This window comes from Cryptotermes secundus, unplaced genomic scaffold, assembly GCF_002891405.2.
Source record: "Cryptotermes secundus unplaced genomic scaffold, Csec_1.0 scaffold312, whole genome shotgun sequence".
Taxonomy (NCBI): domain Eukaryota; kingdom Metazoa; phylum Arthropoda; class Insecta; order Blattodea; family Kalotermitidae; genus Cryptotermes; species Cryptotermes secundus.
This window is the reverse complement of record NW_019727091.1, coordinates 394778-420844: the sequence shown is the minus strand read 5'-3', so window position 1 is coordinate 420844 and position 26067 is coordinate 394778. Positions and strand designations below refer to the sequence as shown.

General features: G+C 39.4%; 2 protein-coding genes across 5 annotated transcripts in view; one reads left to right on the top strand and one right to left on the bottom strand.

Annotated features, from left to right (window-relative positions):
• Positions 1-57: 57 nt before the first annotated feature.
• LOC111864362 (structure-specific endonuclease subunit slx1) overlaps positions 58-26067 on the top strand; it is a 43896-nt gene continuing 17886 nt past the window's right edge. The window contains exons 1-6 of one of the 3 annotated variants that reach the window (XR_004513016.1): positions 58-261; positions 375-426; positions 1139-1324; positions 5182-5380; positions 5788-5820; positions 17038-17251. Coding sequence is in view for 2 of the 3 variants with exons in the window: in XM_023851571.2 (XP_023707339.1) it covers positions 80-261; positions 375-426; positions 1139-1324; positions 5182-5380; positions 5788-5820; positions 17038-17096 (711 nt within the window). In the remaining variant the exon portion in view is untranslated. Of the gene's footprint in view, positions 262-374; positions 427-1138; positions 1325-5181; positions 5381-5787; positions 5821-17037; positions 17926-26067 lie in introns of those variants that run through there. The other 2 variants (XM_023851571.2, XM_033751404.1) reach the window with 2 other exon arrangements.
• On the bottom strand, positions 6890-24738 carry LOC117282301. Of its 2 annotated transcripts, none has more exons than XM_033751405.1 (3): positions 24515-24738; positions 13397-13480; positions 6890-9605 (listed from the first exon to the last, which is right to left on the bottom strand). In XM_033751405.1, the coding sequence occupies exons 1-3, from the start codon at positions 24716-24718 to the stop codon at positions 9387-9389; spliced, it is 507 nt and encodes a 168-aa protein (XP_033607296.1). In that variant the 5' UTR covers positions 24719-24738; the 3' UTR covers positions 6890-9386. The 2 variants fall into 2 exon arrangements, with proteins under 2 accessions (XP_033607296.1, XP_033607297.1); XM_033751406.1 differs by having other exon boundaries at positions 24527-24738.

The window sequence follows — 26067 nt, the reverse complement described above, 5'->3', positions numbered from 1 at the left end:
TACCTACATCACGGACAGCTGTTTGCGCAGTTTCACGGGAACCGATGAGAAGTGTGATTTTTGGTGTTTGGCGCTTGATATGAATATTGATGCATATGTTATTGAGCGATTTTATGGTGTATATTTGTTATATTGCACAAATCCGAAATATGAAGGAAGGACGTATATTGGCTACACAGTAGATCCAAACAGAAGAATTAAGCAACATAATAAAGGAAAGCATGCTGGTGGAGCTTGGCGAACAAGTAATAGAGGACCGTGGTTAGTTCTTATTTCTTGTGAAATATGCTGTATATATTATAGATAAGTGAATGTATTTTACCGTATTTATTTAATGAACTTTAATGCTGATGTTGTTTATTTCTTTCCTGAAGGGAAATGGTCTTGATTATCCATGGCTTCCCCAATGATATATCCGCATTAAGGGTAAGCGTATGTAACATGTTTTGAATGTTTTTTTAAATATTCCACAGTAGAATTATAACGTAATCTCACAGAATCATTTTGTTGCAGTCGTTGTGAAAACTGTCATTTTAGAGATTGTATAAGAAACCTAAATTTAGTTAATAAGTGTCATAACCTGTACTGTTACTGTAGTAACTTTTCTTTACCAGAAATTAGCAGTTTGATAACCATGACTTATGTTGCTTTTCGGTTTTTTGTATTTTATGTTTAATATTAGATAGACTGAAACTGCTTGTGAAATTTTGCTCTTGTTAATTCAAATCACTGTCTTCTTACAAACCTTTTATACCCAAAGTAACAGTTTAAGAATCGGTGAGGTTTGGATGAGCTAGACGTAGAACATACCTGCAAACTTCTGGATGAGAGACCTCATGGAAAATCAAGGGATAGATGGGAGCGTATTTTTAAAATACACATTATGCTAATAGGTTGTGAGGTTGTGAACTGGATGGAACTGGCAAAAGACAGGGTCCAGTGGTGGGATTTTGAAATAATGGTAGTAATTGTTCAGTTTCTCTAACAACAGAAAGTATCTTAAATACCTGACTACTAACTGTTCAGGGAAAACCCTGTATGAGGCAGTTGCATTTGTGTCTGTTTGTGATAAGCATGGAAGTAATTGAGTAATTTTTGCTGGTTTATCATATAATCTTCATATAACATGTTTACATAGTTTGAATGGGCCTGGCAGCATCCTCAACGATCCCGCCGTTTGAGACATATCACAAAGAAGAAGCCTCGTGAAAAAATGTATGATTTCTGCTTGCGCATCTTGTCAGAGATGCTACAGGTGGGGCCATGGAACCGACTAGCTTTAACAGTTCAGTGGTTGAAACAAGAATTTGCTCGAGAATTTCCTGTAAGTTCATTCTTTGTATGTATTCCACATCTTTTTCATCTCCACGGCATGAATTAATCTTTATTCACCATGAGTTGCATTATTGCAACAGACACGCATGTAATTCAGTTAGATGGGTTTTGCATTTTTCAATACTAACACTGTTATCCCTTACTTAATCTTTCATGTACTGGTTTTTAAATTTCTGTTTCAGTACTTGACCTGAATGAAAACATTAGTTTTAAACTGCTGAGTGGTATAAAATAAATTGTATTTGCTATATATTTAAGCTTAAAAGCAAAACAAAATCCAGATTGTTAAGAATGAATCCATGTCCCTATGTGCAAAGTTCTGAAATTAGCTGTCTTCATATGCACAGTTAGTGAATGTTCCTTTACAGATACGTTGTATCTTTTCATGTGTTTTGTTGTCTTTCATTTAAAATATGGGGTATTAGTAGGCCTAGAGTCAGCGTGATAACCGTGACCATATGACAGTGCTATGAACTGTTTTCTAGTAAAAAGAATTCCTCCTTACCGATGTACTGATCAATAATTTCTGGTAGGTGTTTAATATGTGTTCCTTCATGATAAAGGGCTAATAGTTTCCTTCCAAGAATCTGACATGGCCACTTTCTTTTTGTAATAGTTGACAAGTTTATTATCCAAAAAGAGAAAACAGTGTAATCCATAATCTCTCATAGATATATTTCTGCTACTTTAGTCTTTAGTCTTCATTCTTCAAGCAAAGGATGACAGATATGTTGGACATGACATACCATCTGTGCTAGGGTTCTCAATGGGATGAGAAAATCTGAAGCAACTGTCTGTCAATGATTTGACTGCAATGAGTCATTTAACTGTTAGTAAAGTAAACATGTGAGAAGGAAGTAAACCAAGCAAGCTGGCTCAGCATATAACAATTCTGACTTGTATTTGGGAAGTGTCCATTTTGAATCTCAACTGAAACATTGATTATTCTTACCAGAGTTTCTTGTTTTTCTCCATCTGTCAAAGTGAATGCTGTGATAGTTAACTGAAACAGGCTAAGCTCATGTCCTCCAAATCTTTTCAGTTTGATTATGTCATTGTACGGGAAATATATTTGTTTATATTTCCACGTGTTGGGGCACGTGGTAGCATAGTTGGTTGAGGCACTATGCTACAAGCCGGAAGGTCACGGATTCAAGTCCCAATGAGGTCATTGGACTTTTTTCAATTGATGTAATCCTTCCAGCTGCACTGTGGCCCTGGGGTCAACTCAGCCTCTAACAGAAATGAGTACCAGAAATTAATTAAATAATTTTCCAGGAGAGTAAAGTGCGGCCGGCGCGTAAGGCTGACAACCTTACCGCCATCTATGAGCAGATGGTCTAGATAATGTGGACCTTCAACATCTCGCAACCCTATGGACCTTCACAGCCTGTTACAGGGATAGCTTTACTTTTACTTCTAGGTTACTGTAGATGGGTTTTTCATTAATAAATGGATTTATTGAACACTTCTACAGAATGTTCCTCTGCTTCTGTGTCCATGCTCTCACAAGGTGGTGACCATCTCACACCAACCTCATACTCAGACCACTGGCTTCAGGTGGGACTGACTTCCAAATGCCAACCTCAGACTTTCAGCTGTCAGTTTTTGACTCGTTTCCAAGCAGAAATAACAAGTCAGTCTTGACGATCTGCATAGAAAACACTGCTTCCCGCAATTACTCCTTTGTTGTGTGCGTACATTGCTTAGCGATGGCTCTGATATTGTTGTGTGTTTCACAGCCGTTGCCAAGCAATGATGGTTTCTTTAAAATCAAATCAATTTATTTCAAATTCAAGCAAATCCAGATCTGGAAGCAGATTTGCTTTGAGGAACTATGCCAAAATATGTATTATTTTTAGGCATTCTTTACAAAGTAAAAACTCTTTATTTGTAGATCATGTGTCTGTCTTTGACCTGGTATGAAAGCAGATTTTCATGGTAGATTTTCATTAAAAGACGTTGGGCAGTTCTGACTTTCAGTTGTTTTGATTGGTAATAAAGCCTATTGTACATAAGACCATAAATGGACTTTCCCATGTTTCCTTATAAATTGTTTTGACAGATTTAATTGAAATTCAGTACTGAAGTCTTCAACCAAAACTTATTAGGCAGCTCTGATTTTCAGGCATGTGGATCCACAGTAAAGCCTGATTTACGTATGGCCATAAATGGGGCACTTTCCCAGAAAAATTGGAAAAATACCGCGGCAACTGTGGGAAATGTGTTATAAATCATAACATGATATGTTAAATTTATATGATGACATATTTTATATTCATATGAATAGTATTAAAGATTGAAAGGTTCCAAAAATTACCCCTCTGATGGCAAGTTTTACTTGTTTAACTCTGTATGGCACAGTGGTAACCAGGGCTCGAGAATTGAGCTGAAATCAACTAGCTACTTAGGAAAATCCTCTTTCCTATAATCTTGCAATGTGCTTCATGCAAATGTGGGGTCCAGAAGTACTCCACATGGTGAGTGGGCAAGCACATTCCTCAAGCCAGGTAGTAACTGATGTAACATCTGCTTTACAAGCATTGCAAGTACCTCAACGTTTTCTCACAGATTATATTTATTAGTTTAATTTAATTCTGAGCACTGGCAATTATTATTTTCTTAAACTTCATTATACAGTGGACCCTCGAACTTTGAATGTCTTGATGTGTGCACAACTTGAATCTCAAATAAAAAGTTCGAAGAAAATTCGGTTTTAAAACTTAAAGAAAAAGTCAACACAGAATCATGTGATTGTCACGTGCAGTCGCGTGGTCACTGCTCTCTCTCTCTCTCTCTTTCTCTCTGCTTGGTCACATGCACAGTGGCTCAGTCAACTCGGTCAGTAAACCCATGACTGATTCAGTGAGTGGCTAGCAAATTCAGTCTGTTTTTGAGCGCTTTATTTTTTTTTTAATTAATTTTTTTTTTTTAAGCAAGGGTAGCATAGTTGGTATAGCGACTGCCTATGGGCTGGACGACCGAGGGGTCCGAGTTAAGAGTCCTGGCAGGGTCAGGATTTTCTCTTCATATAATCCAGACCAGCTCTGGGGCTCACGCAGCCTCCTATCCAATGGGTACCGTGGGCTCTCTCCCTGGAGGTAAAGTGGCAGGGGCGTGAAGCTGACCACTCATGTCCAGCTAGTGCAAGGTCAAGAAAATGTGGATCTATACATCCATCCCTCATACGCCTTCATGGCGTAGTGCATAATTAGTTAAGCACAGGGACAACTTTACTTTTTTACCTTATTTTTATATTTTCTTTAATAATACCCATTCATAATGACACCAAAGAATGTTACTATAGGTGAAAGACCTTAGAGAAAAATCGTTATTTCTATGATAGAAATGGGAAAAAAACTTATCACTAAGTGGGAAAGTTTACACATTTGTTGGACCTGGCTGCACAGTATGGCATGGCTAAGTCCACTGTATTGACCAAACTGAAGAACAAGGAAGCCATTTAAGTGGCTAATGTGGCGAGAGGGGTAAAAACCATTACCAGTAAAAGATCGTCAGCAGAGGAAGAAAATAAATGGATAAAAACATTCAGTTATCGAAATTAAACATACTTGTTTTATCATTATTTACTAATATGATCTTTTGAAATAGGCACCTGAAATGTTTTATATTGAGTAAATTTTGGGGGTCTGGAATGGATTCATTCATTTTACATTATTTCAAATGGGGAAATTTAACTCAAAAGTTGAGCCACCTCTTAGAATGGGTTGTGTTCAAAGTTCAACGTTGCGCTGTATTTGTAAGAGATTTCTTAAGGAAGAAACTGTTGTTTTTAAATATTATTTTGATGAGCTTCATGCTTGACAGGGCCCAATTTTGTTGCAGACGGATCTCTGCCCACCACTTCATATGCCCATAGCATATGGTCCTGTTGTGAGTAAGAAAATAGATCACACACAAGGCGCAACTTCACAGACATCTGTTCAAGACGATGACCCAGTGTGTGTTTGCTCCCTCTGTTATGAAGTGGTCCATCCATCTGAGAAAATCTCCTGTCTTGCTCCAAGCTGTTTACTAGTAGCACATGTCATTCCATCTGGAATGGATTCATTCATTTTACATTATTTCAAATGGGGAAATTTAACTCAAAAGTTGAGCCACCTCTTAGAATGGGTTGTGTTCAAAGTTCAACGTTGCGCTGTATTTGTAAGAGATTTCTTAAGGAAGAAACTGTTGTTTTTAAATATTATTTTGATGAGCTTCATGCTTGACAGGGCCCAATTTTGTTGCAGACGGATCTCTGCCCACCACTTCATATGCCCATAGCATATGGTCCTGTTGTGAGTAAGAAAATAGATCACACACAAGGCGCAACTTCACAGACATCTGTTCAAGACGATGACCCAGTGTGTGTTTGCTCCCTCTGTTATGAAGTGGTCCATCCATCTGAGAAAATCTCCTGTCTTGCTCCAAGCTGTTTACTAGTAGCACATGTCATTTGCCTTGCAAAAAGATTCCTCAAAGGTAATTTTATTATACCAGTAGAAGGCCATTGTCCAGCTTGTGGTATGCATATTCTCTGGGGAGACTTGGTTCGTAAGAAGAAGGGTTGTTACAGTGATCTTACATCAACTGGTACTGATTCTCATGGAGGCTCTGACTGAAGGAAATGCAATATATTATGCAGTGTATTCTTTTATATACAAAGGGGCTCTAACCTCTAAAGCCATAAAGTTTATTATTCTGACCCAATATATTCTGTTTATACACACATAAGAACAAATTTAATTATAAGAAGTGGCAGTTGCTATACATTGAATCTCTCCATTTTTTATTCCACTTTTCCCAAAAACAGAAATGAGTACCAGGAATTAATTAAATAATTTTCCTGGGGAGTAAAGCATGGCCAGCATGTAGGCCTGACAACCTTACCGCCATCTTTGAGCCGATTGTCTAGATAGTGTGGGACCCTCAATGTCTCACAACCCTATGGGCCTTCACGGCCTGGTACAAGGATAGCTTTACTTTTTTTACTTTGAAAAATGAAAGTAGGCTTATGATATCACCTTGCTGTGTGTGTCTTTGCCCTCACCTAATAACTTTTGAGTACCTGAACCAATCATTATGAAACTTGGTATGTTTATCATGGCACCTGTGCCGATCTCAGCAGCATGCTTCATGAATCCTTCCCATCAGTAATACCAGCACTACAGCCTCTCAGACTACTGAGAAACCTTAAGGCGAGAGCAATGTCACATGATGCCTGAAAATCAAACAATGGAACCAGAAGATAGGGCCATGAAGTAGAACATGGACATTGGTGCTAGGCCTCATGTGTGTGTGTGTGTGTGTGTGTGTGTGGAGATTTTAATGTTTTTAATGTCTATCTTAACTCTTACAAATGATTTATGCTGTAAAAGTAAAGTAAAGCTATCCCTGTACCAGGCCATGAAGGCCCATATGGTTGTGAGACGTTGAGGGTCCCACATGATGTATGCTGTGCTTGGTTTATATATATTATCTTGTGTTGGTGCTGGTATCTGGAGACAGGGACTAGTTCTATAAATTGGACCTAACTGAGTAGGTTCCACCTGAAGATGGAGACAGAATCCAGTCTCCAAAATGTTGTTATTTCATATAAAAACAGGATGATGGATAATGCCCAAAAGCACAATAATTGAACAAAAAGGTTAATTACTATGTATTTATTATGTCGTTACAAATAATTTTAATTAGTTAATTGCATTTACTCATTTATTTGTGGTTTATGTAATGGCATTGTCAGCCCTGAATATACAGCATCAAATGATGGGTGTTTAATGAATAATGAATTGCAAAGAATGTGAAAGGAAGGAATTATAGCCTAGTTTGAGGTGCTATCCTGGCATTATTTTTTCTGGCAGGACTAAAAAAAAACAAAAAAGTAAAGATAGCCAGTCAAAGATGAAAGACAGGAACTTGCTTCCTAGATGCACTATCTATTATGCTATGTGTATAAATATCATCATACAGTTTACAATAAAATAAATAAATTTAATAAAAATAATAAATGATGAAAAATCATAGGTACACAAACAGATTCACAATGCAAAAACACTTAGCACATGAAAAAATTTGGTTTTCTCTTTCATGCTGTAGTCTTGTGGGCTATATGACCATGTAGTCTGTGAGGTTGGTACCAACATTTCAGAGATATATACTGCTTCCATCTTCAGGAGTCACTTTTTGCCTGCAAAATATTGGTTTGCATGTATCAGACTACATGATGTCATAATTCACACAACTACCGTATGAATGTTTATTGCTTTGGAAACCTCAGTTTTCATATACTTGACGTCTCCTTACCAGTGATTATTATGAAAAACAAGTTATATGTGAGCCCTCTAAAAACTAGTCTTGAATTATATACCATTGATTTCCTGTTTCTTGCTGTAGGACTGACAACACAGCGTTTGGAGCTCCACTGACATTTAGTGTTGGTCTGTTCAACTGTGCTTGTTAGAGAACTTCTCCTTTCTACTCCCCTTACCAACTAGTTCCATGATATTGATCTGATATTCATGTGCTTTCAGTGGTTACTGCTTGGCACCAAAAACTTCAGTCTTTCTTGTGAACTAAAGTGCTTTTATTTTTTCTTCCTAAAGTGTTCCATATAAGCTTGCAGATCACATCCCACTAGGCCCCTGTTTTCCATTGACTTTGTAAGTGTATATCACACCTGTTACAAGGAATATAACCCTTACACTATGGAAAACGTGCAAAGTTTCTGTAAGGTTAGATTAATTTCACACTGTTAAAAACATCTTTATAAGTTACAGATATTTCATTCTCCACTTTGTCTTCTGTAACTGTGTGAAAAGATGAATAGTTTTTCACTTCTTCCTTCTAAAATGAATATTTTTTTTTTATATTTATGTTAAATGCCATGTTTGGTTTACAAGTACAACGTTATTCAGTAAACTTGACATTTCAGTTCTTGCTGAGTTTATAATGTCCATATATTGAATGCTTATGTTTATGTAAAGAGGTACTTCACTAGAGTGTGAATTAATATTTTACTTTTGTTTTTATTTCTGCATATACTTGAAACACAAAAGATAAAGGTGAAGTCTTTTTCCTTAATTAAGCACCCTATCATGAAGTCATACAGGGCAGTGGAGTTACAGCCGTATGCATTCTTAAGTTTGGCACTGGATGGGAGTGGTTGTCATCATGCCACAGCCACTGTACCTCTGGGGAAAGAGCCTCTCTTATCCATTAGATAGAGGAGGCTAGGTAGTCCTTAGATCCCTTCTGGATGCAGTGGCAGAAGAAAAATTGTGGCCTCTGCTTCAGATCAGACCACAGTTGTTCAACCCATAACCTCATCACAATACTGATAGTGTTTTCCAGTGATAAGTCTGGAATATCATGAGGCTTGTGAGAATATGCACTTGTAGAATGCTCATAATCCTGTTCCCATTACTGCATATGGGTGCCCAATGAAAATCAAGAGTTCAGAGGTTGGATGTTGACATAGAACCAAAATGATTCTGTGAGTATAATCTTGGTATAGAGTGCACATATGTGAACTGTTCAAGACAACTGAAGTGTTACAGTGGTACCTACTGCACTGATGTTCCATCATATTTCGATTTAATTAAAATTTAACTGTTATTTAGTGAATTGAAGCATTCATTATATTATTCCTTATGCAGCTTACAGTTTCTGAAGTTGACAGAAGAATTTAAATTAATGAATTAGTTCTTCAGAAGATACCCATCAAGTACCAAAGTCTTCTTAAACCTTTTAAATTTAGAATATATTTTTTTAAACTTTAGTATCCCATCCTGCCCGGCACTGGTCTGTGCTGTTCATCTTTTGTCTTCTTTTTCTGGTAAACAGACTGTGTAGTCTGTTTTTAATATCTCACGCACTTACAAGTACAAAAACTTGTAAGAAGATTATTCTTAGTAATATTATCACATTTTTTGTCCCCATGTAATGTTTTTCAGGGTTTTCAAATGTTGTGGCACAATGTTTGAAGTTCATTTGATCTTTTGAATGCATGCAAAAATGTGTGTACATTTCTCCTGCACATTTATTCCACTTTAATAATCAAGATCTAGCTCATCATCATCATCTTCAACTCCTGGAGGGACAAATATTCCACCTAAGAACTCTGAGATGCTCTCGCCAAATCCCATTGAAGTGGCAATACCATAGACCAGTCGAAGCACCAGCAGTCGAACAAAATTGAAAATGTTAGTTTCACGTGATTGTATCTGCTTCTGTTTACTGTGCTTTCTCCTCCGAGCATCACACACACCCTTTATGGAAAGAGAGAAATATGATTATGATTGGTTTTAGTACCAGAGAATGTTCTTATCAGATCAGAGTATTTGTTTTTAATTAATTTTCAAAATGCTAGTTTCCATTCAGATTATAACCTTGAGAAAGGGGAGGGGTCTAAAAAGTCGTGTGCCACCAGTATCCTCAACAGAAATCATAAAAATTAAAATCTTTTTAGTAAAAATGGTTTTAAATGGCTTAAATGTAAGTTTGGAAGCAAATTTTCAGGTTGTCTCCTGGCTGCCCCTGGAAAGAGATTCTTGGTGGTACCCATGATTCAAATTAGCATATTTTATCTTCATATTACCTCCCTAAAAAGAAGACTGAACTGTGTATTTGTAAAGCTTAATTTTCCTTTTTTCATATATTAGAGTACAGCTTGAAGGGTTATGTCTTCTGGGATATATCACTGTGTAATCCATTAAAAGTCAACTGACTTTTGGGAAAACATGATGCCTCCATTTTCAGGGTTGAAGACTAAACCAAACAAGAAAATGGTATCAAGCAGGCAACAAGCAAGACTTTGCTCCAGAGTGTTGATTGCCTTTCAACCAATCACACAGTGTTATACCCAGAACTCCCGTTGTGCGAACCTTGAATCCTGCAGCGTATAAATTCGGTCCCTCACTCTGAGAGAAGATGTAATAGAGAACAAAGTGGTGCAGAAAATAATTGGACTTAAAGAAAAATGAAGTAGCATAAATGGACAAATTACATAGTGAGGATCCTTAAAATTTATGCTTATCACCCATATTATAGCTAGGTCACAATTAATACGAATTCTAATAATGCAGTATTCGATTTCATGTGAATTGTACAATGATACGAGGTTATGTTTCGTGCAAACCAAAATTCAGTTAATGCGAGGCTAGCACATGTGCAGTTAGGGTTACCATTAGGGTTTTACATGAAGCTACTTCAATCTGCACTTTTGCTGCTGCCTGCCACAATATACATTACTTTTCGTGATTTGTTTTAATCCTTTTAAGAAGTGCCCTTAACAGAGTTCTGGATATATTGTAACATCAAACATGCGATAGAAAATATTCACCATGCTTGGCAGCAAATAACTGCAAATAACATTCATGGAGTGTGGAAGCACAACTTTCCTCATTGTGAAAATAGTAGTGATTTCAAAGAAGAAACTGCTACAGAAGAAGTAACAAATATTGGAAGAGAATTTGGATTTGATGGACTAGAAAATATCACTGTTCAGGAACTGCCCATTTCACACTCAGAAGAATTGACTGATGATGATTTCATACTTTTAGATAAAAAGGGCATTTGAAGAAGCTGACATGATGCCAAAGAACAAGATGATATGCAAGTGAAGGAGTTCACTCTTACATAATTTGAAAATATGTTTTGAGACATGTAGTCATGAAGCAAATAATTATGAATGCTGACCTTAACCTCTGTCAAAGGATGCAAATTCCCCAAGATGCAGGTAAAGCACTCTGCGTCTACCAGTATGTGCATGAAGTTTTAAAGAAAACGAAAGCAGTTCAGTCTACACTGCTAAAATATTTTGAAAGACAATAAAGATGTTTCCATGTTAAGTGGGTCCCTTGTCACCACAGCATGGCATGTCCTCAGGTTGCGGATGAAGGTGATGGCCTCCAAATATGGAGGGTAGCTGTGAATATATTGAATAATCAGTCACAGACAGCTGACAAGGGGCGTTCCTCCAGCTTGGGGTTTGGGCATGGGGCTAACAACTCACCATAAAAAATAAGCTTGTTATGAAATATTTGAAGAAGCCTCAGACCTGAACAGATTCTTGGGATAGAGGCCCTAAACAAAAGAAAATGAATATGAGATTTGGTACTTGGAATGTTAGAAGTTTGTAAGATGTATATGGCAGGTTCGCTTAGGACAGTTGCAGAAGAAATATCAAAATGTAAGTTTAGCTGGAATACAGAAGGTCAGATTGGACAGGGGTGGCATTGAATCAGTAAGTGAATATACATTTTTCTATGGAAATGGGAATGAAAATAAGAGAATCATATCAACAGTTAAAAGGGTAGAATTCGTTAGTGATAAGATGTCATACCAAATAGTAAGAGGTCGCTGGTGTGATTTATAAATTTATTTGGACACCTTCTGATGAGAAAATAAACAATCAAATTGACCATATTCCGATAGATAGGAGACGACATTCAAGTACACTTAATGTTCAGTCATTCAGGGCAGCAGTTTGTGATACTGACCACTACCTGGTGGTGGCAAAGTTTAAGGAAAGACTGGCAGTGGGTAAATAAACACCGTACGGAGTTCATATGGAGAGGTTCAATCTCAAGAAATTAAATGAGGTAGAGGGTAAGGAGCAGTATCATGTTGAAATCTCAAATAGGTTCGCAGCTTTGGAAAACTTAAGACACAGAGGTGGCTTAAGAGAGCTTAGGAAACTATTAGAGAGAATATAAAAATGTCTGCCAATGATAGTCTAGGCTATTATGAATTGAGAAGAATAAGCCATGGTTGAATGAAGGATGCTCAAAATTATTAGATCAAAGGAAATAAGCCAAATTGCAGTGGTTACAGGATCCAGTGAAATAAATGGGGATAATCTGAACAATATAAGACATGAAATTAGTAGGAATTTCCAGAATAAAAAGAGGGAAAACCTGAGAGACAAAATTGATGAGCTTGCAAAGAACAGTAAGAAAATTAGAGACCTGTATAGAGGAATAAATGACTTTAAGAGGGGTTACCAACCTAGAAGTAACTTTGTGAAGGATGAGAATGGTGATCTCCCACAATTTGAAAAGGTGGAAGAACTGGAAGAACTACTACTCTCAGTTATTGAATGTACATAGGGTCAGTGATGTTAGGCAGATAGAAATACATACATCTGAGCCGTTAGTACCTGAGGTTGAAGTTGCTATTGCAATGTTGAAAAGGCATAAATTGCCAGGTAATAATAAAATTCCGGCAGAACTGATTCAAGCGGAAGGTGAAATATTACATTCTGAGATCTGTAAACTAATTAATTCTATCTTGAATAAGGAAAAATTGACTGATCAGTGGAAGGAGTATATTGCAATGAACTACTGGCTGGACGGCCAGAGTTCGACTCCCAGTAGGGACAATCGATTTTTTTACTACTTTACAGCATCTTGGCCTGCTCTGGGACCCACTGAGCCTCTCATCCAATTAGTATCAAGGGCTCTTTCCTCAGATGTTAGGCAGCCGGGGCGTGAAGCTGACCATCAAGTGTAGTGGTCAAGAATGGTTGAGCTATACCTCCACTCTCCTGTACATCTTCATGGCATAGTTCTTAATTAATTACAGGGACAACTTTGCCTTTTTACCTTACCTCTCTTTTTACATTTTAAGACAATTCCCCATTGTGTTAAAGTATTTATCTTGAGAAATAACCATGAATCAGGATTATCTGTGCCAGCATTTGATTCATAGATCTCCTGGATTAATATGAGACATGTTTTCTTGGGTCTAATTTACCTTTATTAGTTGGGGTTGTGTCGGGTTTTTAATAAAGTACTAACAGTGGAAGAATGCATGGATTAGGTGCCATTGTCTTAGCATTAAGTTCAAGTAATATTTTGAAAGGTAAGGCTTAGCTCAATGAACCCAGCACACTCATGAATTTAGTTCTTTGTTGTAAGGCTACACATTGTCCTCATTACCAACGTAAGTTAGATTTTTGATGTGGAATGTATCATGAATTACTACTGTATATAAAAATCCTTTTTTTTTTTTTGCAACTCACATATGACAGTAACAGTACTGTCATCATTCAGCTTACCATCAAGAAAATTGTTGTCAGTGTGACAGTGTACACAAATGTCCTTAGAACTGGTCCCATGGCCTCGTTGTAACAGGAAGAAATCTGCAGAAGAGACAAGTCACAGGTAATAACAGAGATAAAAGGTAGAAGGTTTAAGTTGGCCCTGTGCTTAACTAATTAAGCATTACACCATGAAGGCATATGGGGTAGTGGATGAATAGCTTAGTTGGTATAGAAACTGGCTATGGGCTGGATGACCGAGGGGTCAGATTTCGTGTCCCGGTAGGATCAAGAATTTTCTCCATGTCTTCTGGACTGGCTCTGGGGTCCACCCAACCTCCTATCCAGTGGGTACCGGTGGTAAAGCGGCCGGGGCGTGAAGCTGACCACTCACCTCCAGCTAGTGCCAAGGTCAAGAAAATGTGGATCTATACAATAACAGAGGCCATCCTGTAAATAAAAAGAGGCACACACATATCTGGGTCCCATTGTCAGAGAGACACGTTTCTGTTTCAGTCCAGTGATTCATTTCATTAGGAAGACCAAGACGTAGGTGGGAGGATAATATTAAAATGAGTCTTGTGATAGGTCGGTAATGGACTAAATTGGTCTGGCTCAGGATAGGGTTGGTTGGAGGACTTCTGTGATCACGGTAATGAACCTTTTGGTTTCAGAAAATATTGGGAAATTCTTGAGTAGCTGTGTAACTGATGGCCTTTCAAGAAGGGCACAGCTCCATGGGACAGACCCGTCCTCTCGTCAGAGAGGGCGCCCCACAGAAACAAGACCATAACTGTAAAACAGTAATAAATATCTGGTCTTGGGACCCATATGAGGCTCGGAACCAAGACTTACTGACCGTCAGTCGCAATGTGACTTTGACTTGAAATATGGTCGCGAGTCCAAAGGGACTCGGACCCGAGAAAGACTGCGCTGGTAAGGACCAGCAGCATGTATAAATGACAGACCCGTCCTCTCATCAGAGAGGACGCCCCACAAAAAACAAGAACGTAACTGTCAAACAGTAATAAATATCTGGTCATGAGCCCAAGATGGTGCTCGAAACCAAGGCTGACTGACGTGACTGATTGACTGACAGTCGAAATGTGAATTTGACTTTTGTGGAGGCGGAGTCGAATACCTCCACCGTGACACTGCGAGTCGTAGGAGGCGACGAAAGGGGAAGTCTCAAATCTGAGAAAGTAAAATATGGTGGCGAGCCCCAAAGGACTCAGACCCGAGAAAGACTGCGCTGGCAACGGCCAGCAGCATATACAAAAGACAGACACGTTCTCTCGTCAGAGAGGGCGCCCCACAAAACAAATGTATAATGTTTGGAGTATGTAATTCAGTAAATACATTGTGGAGGCGTAGCCATTGTTGAGATCTGTTGCCTAGCAACAACTAGTGCAAGCAGATATAGAAGACTTTATTTATGTGTTATAATTCGCGTACTCTTGAAAGTGTAAGAACTAATTGTAGTTATGACTTGTGAATGAATATCCAATGAATCGATTCGCCACTCCTAATCCAAGTCTATAGTCACTCATACACCTGTCAGTATATGTAACCGACATCGTCGAACCAATCTGCATGGCTTTCTTCTTTTTTTACGGAATGGAACTGCAAATTCAGAACTGTCCTGTGTGATGCATGTAGGCTTAGTCAAGGCAGAATCATACAAATATGGACAATCGGTTGTGGAATGTCGAGCGGAAATCTGCGTTCTGTTTATTTACCCTAGTAAAGCCCGCCTCTTATGCAATAAAGAAACGCCTAAGACATGTGTGAACCATACAAAACATCTGATGTAGTGTGCAGACCCTACCTTTCAAATGCAGCACCCTTTGGGCAAGACTTGAGCTGGAACAGAGGGTTTTCCGAACCACTGGTACGTTACCAATAAACTAAGTAAGCCATCACAATATATTGTGTTAATGTTGTTACAGACCGTGCCATAGCTCAGGCGGTTAGTCCCCGGCTTCCCACCGCGGCGGTCCGGGTTCGAGTCCAGGTTAAGTGTAGGATTTGTGGTGGACAAAGTGGCGCTGGGCAGGTTTTTTTCAAGTACTTAGGTTTCCCCTGCTAATTCTCATTCCACCGACTGCTCCACACTCATCAATCATCCGGGGATGGTACAATAGGCCAGTTAGTGGCCTACGTACCAAGTGAACTCAGTCTCACCCCACCCCAAGAAACTAAACTAACTAAACTACTGTTGTTACACAACGGATACCTAGTACCGAATGCGGCCGTTCGGCAAATGAAACTCGTGCCGGGCCTTGAATGATCGGTTCCAGAGGAGCATAGTCTGTATAGCGACTGGCTGCTGGCTGGACGACCGAGGGGTCGGAGTTCAAGTCCCAGTAGGGTAAGAATTTTTCTCTTCTCCACGTCATTTAGACCGGCTTTGGAGTTCACCCAATCTCCCAGCCAATGGGTACCGGGAGCTCTTTCCCCTGGGGTAAAGCGGCACGTGCGTGAAGCTGGCCACTCACCTCCAGCTAGTGCCGAGGTCGAGAAAATGTGGATCTATACATCCACTCCTTTGTACACCTTCGTGGCATAGTGCATAATTAATTAAGCGCAGGGATAATTTTACCTTCCCCCCCCCTTAACACTACAGCCCCAGTGGGCCTAGGCCTACCTCCATGAACTTCTCCGTTTCACTTCGGTTTTTCTAGATTTTAGACATACGATAGGACTCCTTGGGCGGGTGATCAGCCCGTCGCAAGGCCTCTACCTGTACACAAACACAGAAAAACGCACACAAACATCCATGCCCTGAGTGGAATTCGAACCCACGATCCCGGCTTCCGAGCGAGCGAAGACAGTGCACGCCTTAGACCGCTCGGCTACCGTGACCGGCTCCTTTGCCTTTTTACTCAGCATTTTATTCATTTGTTTCATACAGTACTGTACCTTTAACTCTGTAGTCCCCGGCTTTAGCGTCTCATTACGAAATAGCGGAAATTGATTTTCATAAATAAACAACACAAAATAAATCGAGTAGAAACAATTCGTTCCGGAGTTTACAACCACGCTGTATGCTAATTAACTCTGTGGAGCAGAATCCTTCTAGAGAAGCTAGTAGTCGCTCACCTAGCCAACTAATTCCTCACCTTTTATAGAACTTAAAGTATCGACCCTGTCCTGAACCAAATGAATCCACTTTACATTCTCACATCCACGTCTTAATGTCCATTTCCACCGTTTTTTTTATTCGCTTAGTGGGGGGTGGAGTCCAATTGGGTCCACTCGGCACGGTGGTCACTGATTGGTCTATTGTAGCCTGCCCCGGGTGATTATGATGATGGAGAATTTGGTGAAATGAAGATTGACAGGGGAAGCCAAAGTACTCGGAGAAAAATCCGCCCCAGCGCCACTTTGTCCAGCACAAATCCCACTTGACCAGACCCGGGATCAAACCCGGGCCGCCGCGGTGGGAAGGCAGCGACTAACCGCTTGAGCTATGGCGCGGCCACATTTCCACCGTTTCCTTCCATCTACGCTAGATCACCCAAATGGTCGCTTCCCTTCTGATTTTCTGACTTAGAATTCTGTATACACGTAGACTGCCCATCTCTCTTTGCGTGCTACATGTCTCTGATGTCACATCCGCCTTATTTGATCGCTAATAATATTTGGTGTACTTTCAGTGTGTGGGCTCGGACAGTATGACTTTGGCTGTAAAGAAGAGAAAAAAAAGCTATATTAGGATAAAAAGGACCTCGGACTTTGAGTTATGTCACGCTCGTTACGATACGACATGAAGCCTGCAGCAGGCACCGAAGAAATAACGGCGCATGTGAACTACTGGCCTGTGAAAACTTCCTCGTCATACTCAGTAACTACAAATTATCACCAGAGAAGGTAATTTTATTCACGTGATTTGTATCATGCACCCAGAAACATGACTTGGACATTTGTTTGACCGCAAAACACCGTTGCGTGCCTCATATTTGTAAATAGAAATTACAGGCTTTATTTGTGTGGTGCATGTTTAAGTTGATATAACGGTTCTCCTCTAGCAGTGACCTTATTTCACTGTTGCACAGAAACAGGAATCGTAATTCATGGGACTCGTTGACATGAGTCCTCTAAAGCGCAGTGGTTGCTGCATATGTCTTGTGCTTTAACATTCCAGAACACTGCCTTTTGCCTCCAGAGTACTTATATTTATGTATTTAGTATGCTTTTCAGAATAAACAGCATATTTTTTGTAAGGTAGGGACTAATTTTAAGTATTATCTAGATTAATTTAAATTGTGTCATTCTAACCCAGTTTTAACGGAATTCTAAGGTAGATGAGTGGGCCACAAAATTATCGGTAATGGCAGTTGTGCTCTGTGGAGCCCACGGTCTCCGCTTTGGGTTTCCAGGAAATCCGTAGAAACCTCTGATGGCGAATTATAATTCTACAGGATTCTAGCATTAGGTAATGAGATGCTATGAAGAAAAGGGGGAATGTGCTGTAATTATAGGAATGCTTGCCAATAACTGATAGGAGTATCTGCAATACATCGTTGCGAGACGTAATTCCTTACTGCAGCCAATAGTTTAATTTTGTTTGAGTTGTGGAGGTGTCGACACATTGAAATTATGAAGGTTAATAAAGTTCATTTTCCTTTGGTTCATTTCGCTATATTCGTCGACTGTCATTTGTAGCAGTAAATTGCTGTTGCATGGGTGCTGTACGATTTACGTCGTTCTGATATTAGCCTTGATAAAAAAAAATAGCATGTAGTTTCATCGTTTTACATCCGATATAACGTCATTTTGAATCTAGCATTTCAAAAGGTATATGCCATCTACTGGACACATTATAAATTACTATTAAAAACTAGAGTTTTGGAGCAATTGATGGAATGAAAATTGGCAGGGGAACCGAATTACTCGGAGAAAACTTGCCTTAGTGTCACTTTGTCCACCACAAATCCCATATGACCTGAACCGTTCTCGAACCCTGGTCGCCGCGGTGGGAAGCCAGCGACTATCAGCCTGAGTTGTGTCACGGCCCGTTTGAATTACGTCTTTCTCTCCCTTCATATTATTATATTTCAGCATCTTGTTGCATTGAGGTATCATTTGTAGTCTTGGTTTCCGTCTATAGTGTAACAATTTAAATTGGTTTCTCTATTTTCGTCGATTAGTGTTGTTAGGAACAAAATCCGAACAACAGGGCCTTTCTTGTTTCGGACAACGCGCCTGGTCATCCTGGTAACATTGGGGACCTGACTGACAACATTCTAAAAGTTTCCAATAAATCCTCGAGTCCCTCATGTTGTCTCTTCCATATACTCGTAGGTGTCCAACTACAACTGTGTATGCATTTCTTGTTTCCGCCATCCGTTCTGCACATGTCGCGCATTTTTCATCCTTGTTTGACAAGACAAACAGTACTACACGTGATAAATATGTAAACCATAAACAAGATTGTGAAGACACAATGTGTACGTAGCAGGCGCTTTCGGCAAAAGGAATTATAAATATAACAAGACTTCGATGTTTACTGTTATTACATAGCATAAATATAAATTAATATATTGTATGTGTAAACTGTTTAATATATGCTTCACAGTCACACTGTATTAGAGCACTACATCAGAAGCGTAAAACAAATATGATTTAAACGCAGTCTAAACTCAATAACAACTTCGTTTTGATTGTTTTCCCTTGAATGGAAGTGTATTCTGAAGGCCACTGTCGATTACTTAATACGAAAGTTCGAAAATGTTCTCATGCCACTCCTTTTGTATAATTATCTCGAAAACCTTAATACATCCGGAAAAGTGAGTTGGAGATAAATTATGTGCTTAATTTATCTCTACAACTTTCGTTTGGATATTGTCTCTCCGATTAATAATTAACGAGATACGCTGATCTGGTTAAATAGAAGTTGCTCTACGGTTTTTCATGAGATTTTCCAAAACCAGATTTCGTGAAATTCCGTCTTGCCGTTCTCGAACTGTTTCGTGTGTACTGACGGACGAAGGGAACCTGGCCTGCTCTGGCCTAATAAACGCTACAGATGCACAGGCCAAATTATAAGCTCGTCGTTACGTTCCTCCTGTCTGTTTTTTGCTTTGTACTTCTTGGGCCTAAATATTCTCCTCAGCATGTTGTCTTCAGATATACATATATCTGTTTTCCCCTGGAGGGAAAGACCAGATTTCCAGTCCATACAAAACAATGAACAAAGACTACATTAATATATATTCGATGTAGTCCTGCTGACCACATTTTGATGCATCTTTTGAGTCAGTTTCCAGCAGCGCTGTAGCATGTTTATACAGATTTTTTTTCCCCCTTGGCACTACAGCCTCATGGGGCCTAGGCCTACCTCCATGAACTTCTCCGTTCCCTTCGGTTTTTCTAGATCTTACACATACGGTAGGACTCCTTGGCCGGGTGATCATCTCGTAGCAAGGCCTCTACCTATACACAAACACAGAAAAACGCACACAAACATCCATGCCCTGAGCGGGATTCTAACCCACGATCCCGGTTTCCAAGCGAGCGAAGACGTGCATGCCTCAGACCGCTCGGCTACCGTGACCGACGTTTATACAGAATGCAAGAGTAATATTTAACAGTATTGAAAGCAAGTTGAGCGAAGACATGTTTTCTGGCAGGTCAGGAGATGAGTTGTCCGTTATCCAGATGGCCTGAATATCTTTCTAACGTTATGTATTGCAAAATCATGGTAATTATGTAATAAAAAAGTTATTTTCTCAGAACGATTCTGAGATTAATGACAGTGTTGTATGAATATGATTGTACATTTAATGGAATGGTACTGGAATATATTGTATGCTTCTTTTTCTACTGTCATTAAGTCTAGAATGACATTTGACCTATATTTGTTACTTCTTAGCAATACATCTCACGTGCACTGTCAGTACTACGATACATCGAAATGAAGAGATACTCTCGTTTCGTTAATGGATGACCAAGCCCGCGGCGTCGAGTGCGGAAGAAATGTCACCGTAACACAGTCTAACTCAGAGAGAATGAAACACCGTTATAATTATTACATATTGTTTGGAGGAAATGCTAAACAACAATTAGGTAAAATATAAGATTAAGTTTACGGGCTGGACGACCTAGACGTCGGAGTTAAGAGTCCCGGCAGGCCGCGCCATAGCTCAAGCAGTTGGTCGCTGGCTTTCCACCGCGGCGGCCCGGGTTCGATCCCGGGTCTGGTCAAGTGGGATTTGTGGTGGACAAAGTGACGCTGGGGCGGGTTTTCTTCGAGTACTTCGGTCTCTCCTGCCAAGCTTCATTCCACCAAATTCTCCATCATCATAATCACCCGAGGCAGGCTACAATAGGCCAATCAGTGGCCGCCGTGCCGAGTGGACCCAGTTGGACTCCACCCCCACTAAGCGAATTAATTAATTAGAATCCCGGTAGGGTCAAGAATTTTCTCTTCTCCACGTCGTCCAGACTGGCTCTGGGGTTCACCCAACCTTCTACCCATTGCGTACCTGGGGCTCTTTCCGCTGAAGTAAAGCGGCCGTAGCGTGGAGCTGACCAGTCACCTCAAGCTAGTGCCGAGGTCAAGAAAATGCGGGTCTATTCATCAACTCCCCCATACGCCTTCATGGCGTAATGCTTAATTAGTTAAGCACAGGACAACTTAAAACTAAGAATAAGTATTTAATCGTGTATGGAGCAAATCCCATTACAAAAAATAATGTTACAGAATACAGTTATTACATTTTGAGTGAAGGAAATGCTATTATTATCAATAATTTGGTTACGTTTGATTTGAGTGTAATTTTAAAACGGAAAACCTGCTCTCATTCTTCCGCTCTAACTTTATTCTTATTTAGATTACATTCGAAGAATACTATATTAGACATTAGATTTGCATTAGATCATCCATCCCTTATGATAAACATGAAAGTACAGAATGTGTCTTAACCCTTTCAGTTGTATAGACGAAATATCTCGTTCAGATAGTATTCTCGCCTGCTCTGTATATACGTCGATTAAGGTGGAAACAAACGTGTGTTCTCAATCCCTAGATATTCTTGAGCCTTTTCAGCACTGGAAATATTTAGTTACCATACAAAAAGCAAATAAAAGACTCGATTATTGCTTAAAGTCTGAGAATGAGAAGGTTAAGTGATGCCTGGAGAATAATAATGTGTGTAATATTAAAAAATAATAAATCGATCGAATGAGTCACAGTTGTAATAGTAAAAGTGAATGTGACCGTAGAGCGAATGGAATGTTCGGAGTAATACGCTGTACAAGCCAGCACAATGCACTCCCCGTCTGAGGCGCGCACACTATTTTACATTATTGTATGATTGCAAGATCGCATCTCAATTCGAGCTTGGATATTTACCCCCGAGTCATTCTGTGTTGGTAGAAGTCTTGCTACGGGTCGAACTCCTATTTAATTTGTCCTACCGAATGTCTGAAGTTTCATTTAAATGCAGTGTACTGTATTGAATTCGGGTAAAGCTTGCTGCCATTCAGTCCAGAACCTTTTGTATTCTCGTTTGCTGTCTAAAAACATTAAAATTAGAATATACAAAACTCTATAATTTTGCTTGTAGGTCTTTATGGGTGTGAAACTTGGTCTCTGACATTAAGGGAGGAACATAGACTGAGGGTGTTTGAGAACAGAGTGCTGAGGAGAATATGTGGACCGAAGAAAGATGAAGTGACAGGAGCTTGGAGAGAACTGCATCTCCCAAAACGGATATGTATTATTTCATTGCATCTGATGTGAAAATTTCGACGATATGTTTTGTCAAATTTTGTCATCGCAAGCAGCTGCAGGTGTAGAGGACATCTATAGTGCCGCTTTGACAGAGAAGATATTCATTTCTCAGCTGCTCTCAAAATTCCTCGCCTTTTATGCAGCCCAAAAGTTCATTAGAGTGTTGACAAGAGGCCGCCACTGGTCACTCTCCTGAGCTAAATAAATACAGTGCACATTCTCCCACCCCATTTCTTTAAATTACATTTCGATATTAACGTCATACTTCTCATATGTATAATATAAACACGGTCGTCATTTTGATTTGAATTTAAAATTTAAATTTTAAAATAATAAAACTAAATTGGGAAATTACAAAAAAATTAAACCAATCGACGCGTGAATATTAATAAAGATTTTAAATATAAAAATCGACAAGGCAAGTTCTGGAATATCGGGTGCCGATTGACGACACAGCAATGAACAAATGAAATCTGGAGTTTAAATGTTAATATTGAGTGCAGTGTGACAGCTACGTGAAGTGAAATACACCTGATGATGGCCGGTTGCGGCCGAAACGTGTAATGTGAAAGAAGGGGGACAAGAACTCCAATAAAGTGTTACATTTACGACGGAGTTTATATTATACATATAGAAGTGTGGAATGTAACGGGATGCTTAAATATAATATAATTAACGTCATATCTACGCCTAGTTTTTAAAGTTTCATTTTTCTTTCAGATTTTCGCCATACTTTGCATGCATTTCTTGTAGCTGCTGTGTGTGCTACATGTCCCACCTAACTCCTCCTATACAAAAATTATGAAGTTTCTGATTATACAGTTTCTTCCGGTTACTTCCTCCGTCTTCGGTCCCTGTACAGTATGCTCCTTAGCAACCTGTTGTCAGGGTCCCTTATTCTGTGTTCTTCCTTTACTGAGAGAGACCAGGACTCAGGCCGATACAAAATGGCAGTGAATCTTCATGTCCTATACAAAACGGGGAATTTCTTGATCAGCTGAGCGACTATTAGCTTCCGAAGAATGACTGTACTCCATGGACATAGTTTAGTTACTGAAGCCTATATTATTTCACAACAGATTAGGCAGTAACCTAAAGTACATACTTGGGGATGGCGTTTAAACCGGCATTTCTTTCACGCATGACGCCTATGTTTAGATACATGTAATGAATTTCGTTGCCAGCTGCAGTACAGCCTGAGCACAGAAATTTGGACAACGGTTTCGATATTGTACACCACACAGATACTGTAATTATGCCAGTGGTTTTCTCAACAAGTGACCGCTACACAGATACTGTATGGCATAACAAGTCTACGTGTATGAGTGTGCTGTTTCGCAGTATATATATATGTGTATATATATACACCCATTATGCTCAAATGAATAGGCCTACTTACCAAGATACGCACAAAAATACAGGGTGATTCATATAGAACCGGCCCGATGAAATGAGCTGTAATATAAAATATACCATACAGATACTAAAGTAATTTACACATATCTTATCTTGGATCGTGTGCCGTGATCAGAGCAGGTGTTGAAAGTGTCCACCGTTTTCAATTAGGCATTAGAAACACTCGCTGTTCGACAGGGTACTCCATGACTGTCGCCTGCGCACTGCAGACACGTTTCGGCATTGTCCTTGACATTGCAGCATAAGGGCTGTCGTAATTGTGAACGGTTATATGCATCACCTGTGGAATTATTAGCAAATTCATCGGGCCGGTTCTATACGATTCACCCTGTATATACCCCTGAGTAAGTGGGCCGTAAGTGAACTACAATCAATGGAATTTACACACAGTAATACCGTAATAATAAGCACCTCAAACCGTATAATATTTCATGAAAAATTAGAACTGTTATTAGATGTAACTAGTAATTCATTTAGATAGTGTAAATGACCCTTGTACAGAGTATAGCAAAGCGGAAAAAAAAATCCAGATGGATCGACGAAGTTAGGTCTGCTATGTCGAGTTTGGTTGCAATCGGCCCCGTAGCTTTGGCGCTGTTATTTACGGAGAAAGGGGAAATGACGATGCTGTTTGATGCTTCTCGATTTTTCTTAACGCTCAGAAGGCTGAGTCCTCCATTCTAGACATACCTGAGGTACTGTTATTCCATGTTGTCCATATGTCGGATGTTTAACCTGTCAGATGCTGTCAGGTTCGTTCAGTAGGCCATGTATTGACTTCATGCAAGTTGAGAGTTTCGATGAAAATTATATGCGTGAAAGTTTTAAATTTAATTACTTAAAATAATTTTAAAATCGGCTACCTCCGTCCCATAAAGTACCAAGATGTCACTGTCAGTACTTAAAAAAATATATATTTTTTTAACACTTGTGTACAATACGAAAGTTTGTTTGCATATGTGCAGACTCGTCGCACCTACCGGTAAACTCACTTGTTCGATCAACGTCTGGTACCAGACTGTTTCTTTAGCTTCAGTACTTGCTTTAAAACAGGTGCCAAAAGGAATGAAAGAAATTATAACTGTAAAAAGTGTAGTCGAACGTAGTGGAGGGACTGTGACGTAGGACGGAGGAGCGAAGTGGAACAAATAGAATCCTTTAATCCCACAACCAGGGGTCCACATACCTCATTCGTGTATACCTTCTTTTCAAGGTGCCCACGTTGTTTCATTCTGTACACAACATCTAGATATTTTCACGTCTTACTCACGTACAGTGCGGTCGCATTTTATCCGAGGATGCGTTCAGGACAAGTTTTGAAACGTGCGATTCTTGTCTATTTTTTAAGGGGGATTCGTTTTTTTTCTTCAGATTATACGCATACAGTGTGACTTTATTGATATTTTTATATCGCACTATTTCAGATTCGCATAAAATGCGACCGCACTGTGTAGGCTTACATACTCGTACATACTGGAAGATAACAGCAATATCAATACGAAAAGAATGACTCGTTTGTTTTTTAATGAATACAGATACACATTAAAAGTGTAATAGGTAAATTTTAGTCATAAATCAAGATTCTGATAATGGATAAATAAAAGCATAGTCGATGAGTGGTGACTGGTCAATCGACTGAAAGTTGTTGGTAATCGATTTCCAATATTAGTAGGTCAAAAGGAGCGATTCAGAGGTCTGCCCAACTTCTGAAGTATACACAGATCACCAGGACAGATCATAGAATAAAAAAGGCCGAAGCGTGGTGGTAACCACATGTAGTTTCGTCCTGAACCATCGTCGTTTGGAAATTGTTTAGTGGTTAACATTGTAAGAATAGGCAGCCCTATTATTTATTTCTGTTGGAACAACTAGACATTAATATGAGCAGAGTGTTAAAGTGAACCTTACGGAAACAGTTGCTATGCTGCAGTGTCTGGCTCAGAATAGGATTTAGTGGTAGGTCTTTATGGACACGATAATGGAACTTTGTTTCCCTAAAAGACCGAAGGATTTCACGACTTACATGGCTATCATCAACTTATCAAAAAGCATTTTGTTGCAACACTTTCTCTCCTCTCCAGTCTCAGGGATTACGTCCGTGAAAAACACCACTGTTGGGAAGACCCGGGACCTTATGGGGAAATGGGCATTAAGAGAACCACGGCCGCTCTCAGTACTCACCAAAATTTATAATTCCTGCTTCTTCGCTAAAATATTCCAGCACAGCACATGATAGATGTCACATACAAGTCATGTGAAAGATAGAAAACTAGTTTCTAATGTCATCATTGCCCTGCTGCCAGCGATGGTGGATCTTTTTTTGTACGGAAGCCACCGCATGAAGTAAAGACGGGGATTACATAAAACTTTATACCGTGGATGCCAAAACTGGATACAAATGAAAAACTGAGGATGCTTAGAATCTTCCAATGTCGAAGGATTGCTGTATTTTACTCGTATGTCGCCACATATGCAAGGAAGAAGATCCCGTACTGAGGGGATGGTGACGCGTGCAAGTTTGTTCTTGTTCCCG

Excerpts from the sequence above, each read along its gene's own strand:
- LOC117282301 (XM_033751405.1), bottom strand. The coding sequence starts at position 24,718 with ATGTGGACCCCTGGTTGTGGGATTAAAGGATTCTATTTGTTCCACTTC. Across the intron at positions 13,481-24,514 it reads TCGAACAAGTGAGTTTACCG|ATTTCTTCCTGTTACAACGA; the intron begins GTAGGTGCGACG and ends TCTCTTCTGCAG. Across the intron at positions 9,606-13,396 it reads TGACAACAATTTTCTTGATG|GGTGTGTGTGATGCTCGGAG; the intron begins GTAAGCTGAATG and ends CTTTCCATAAAG.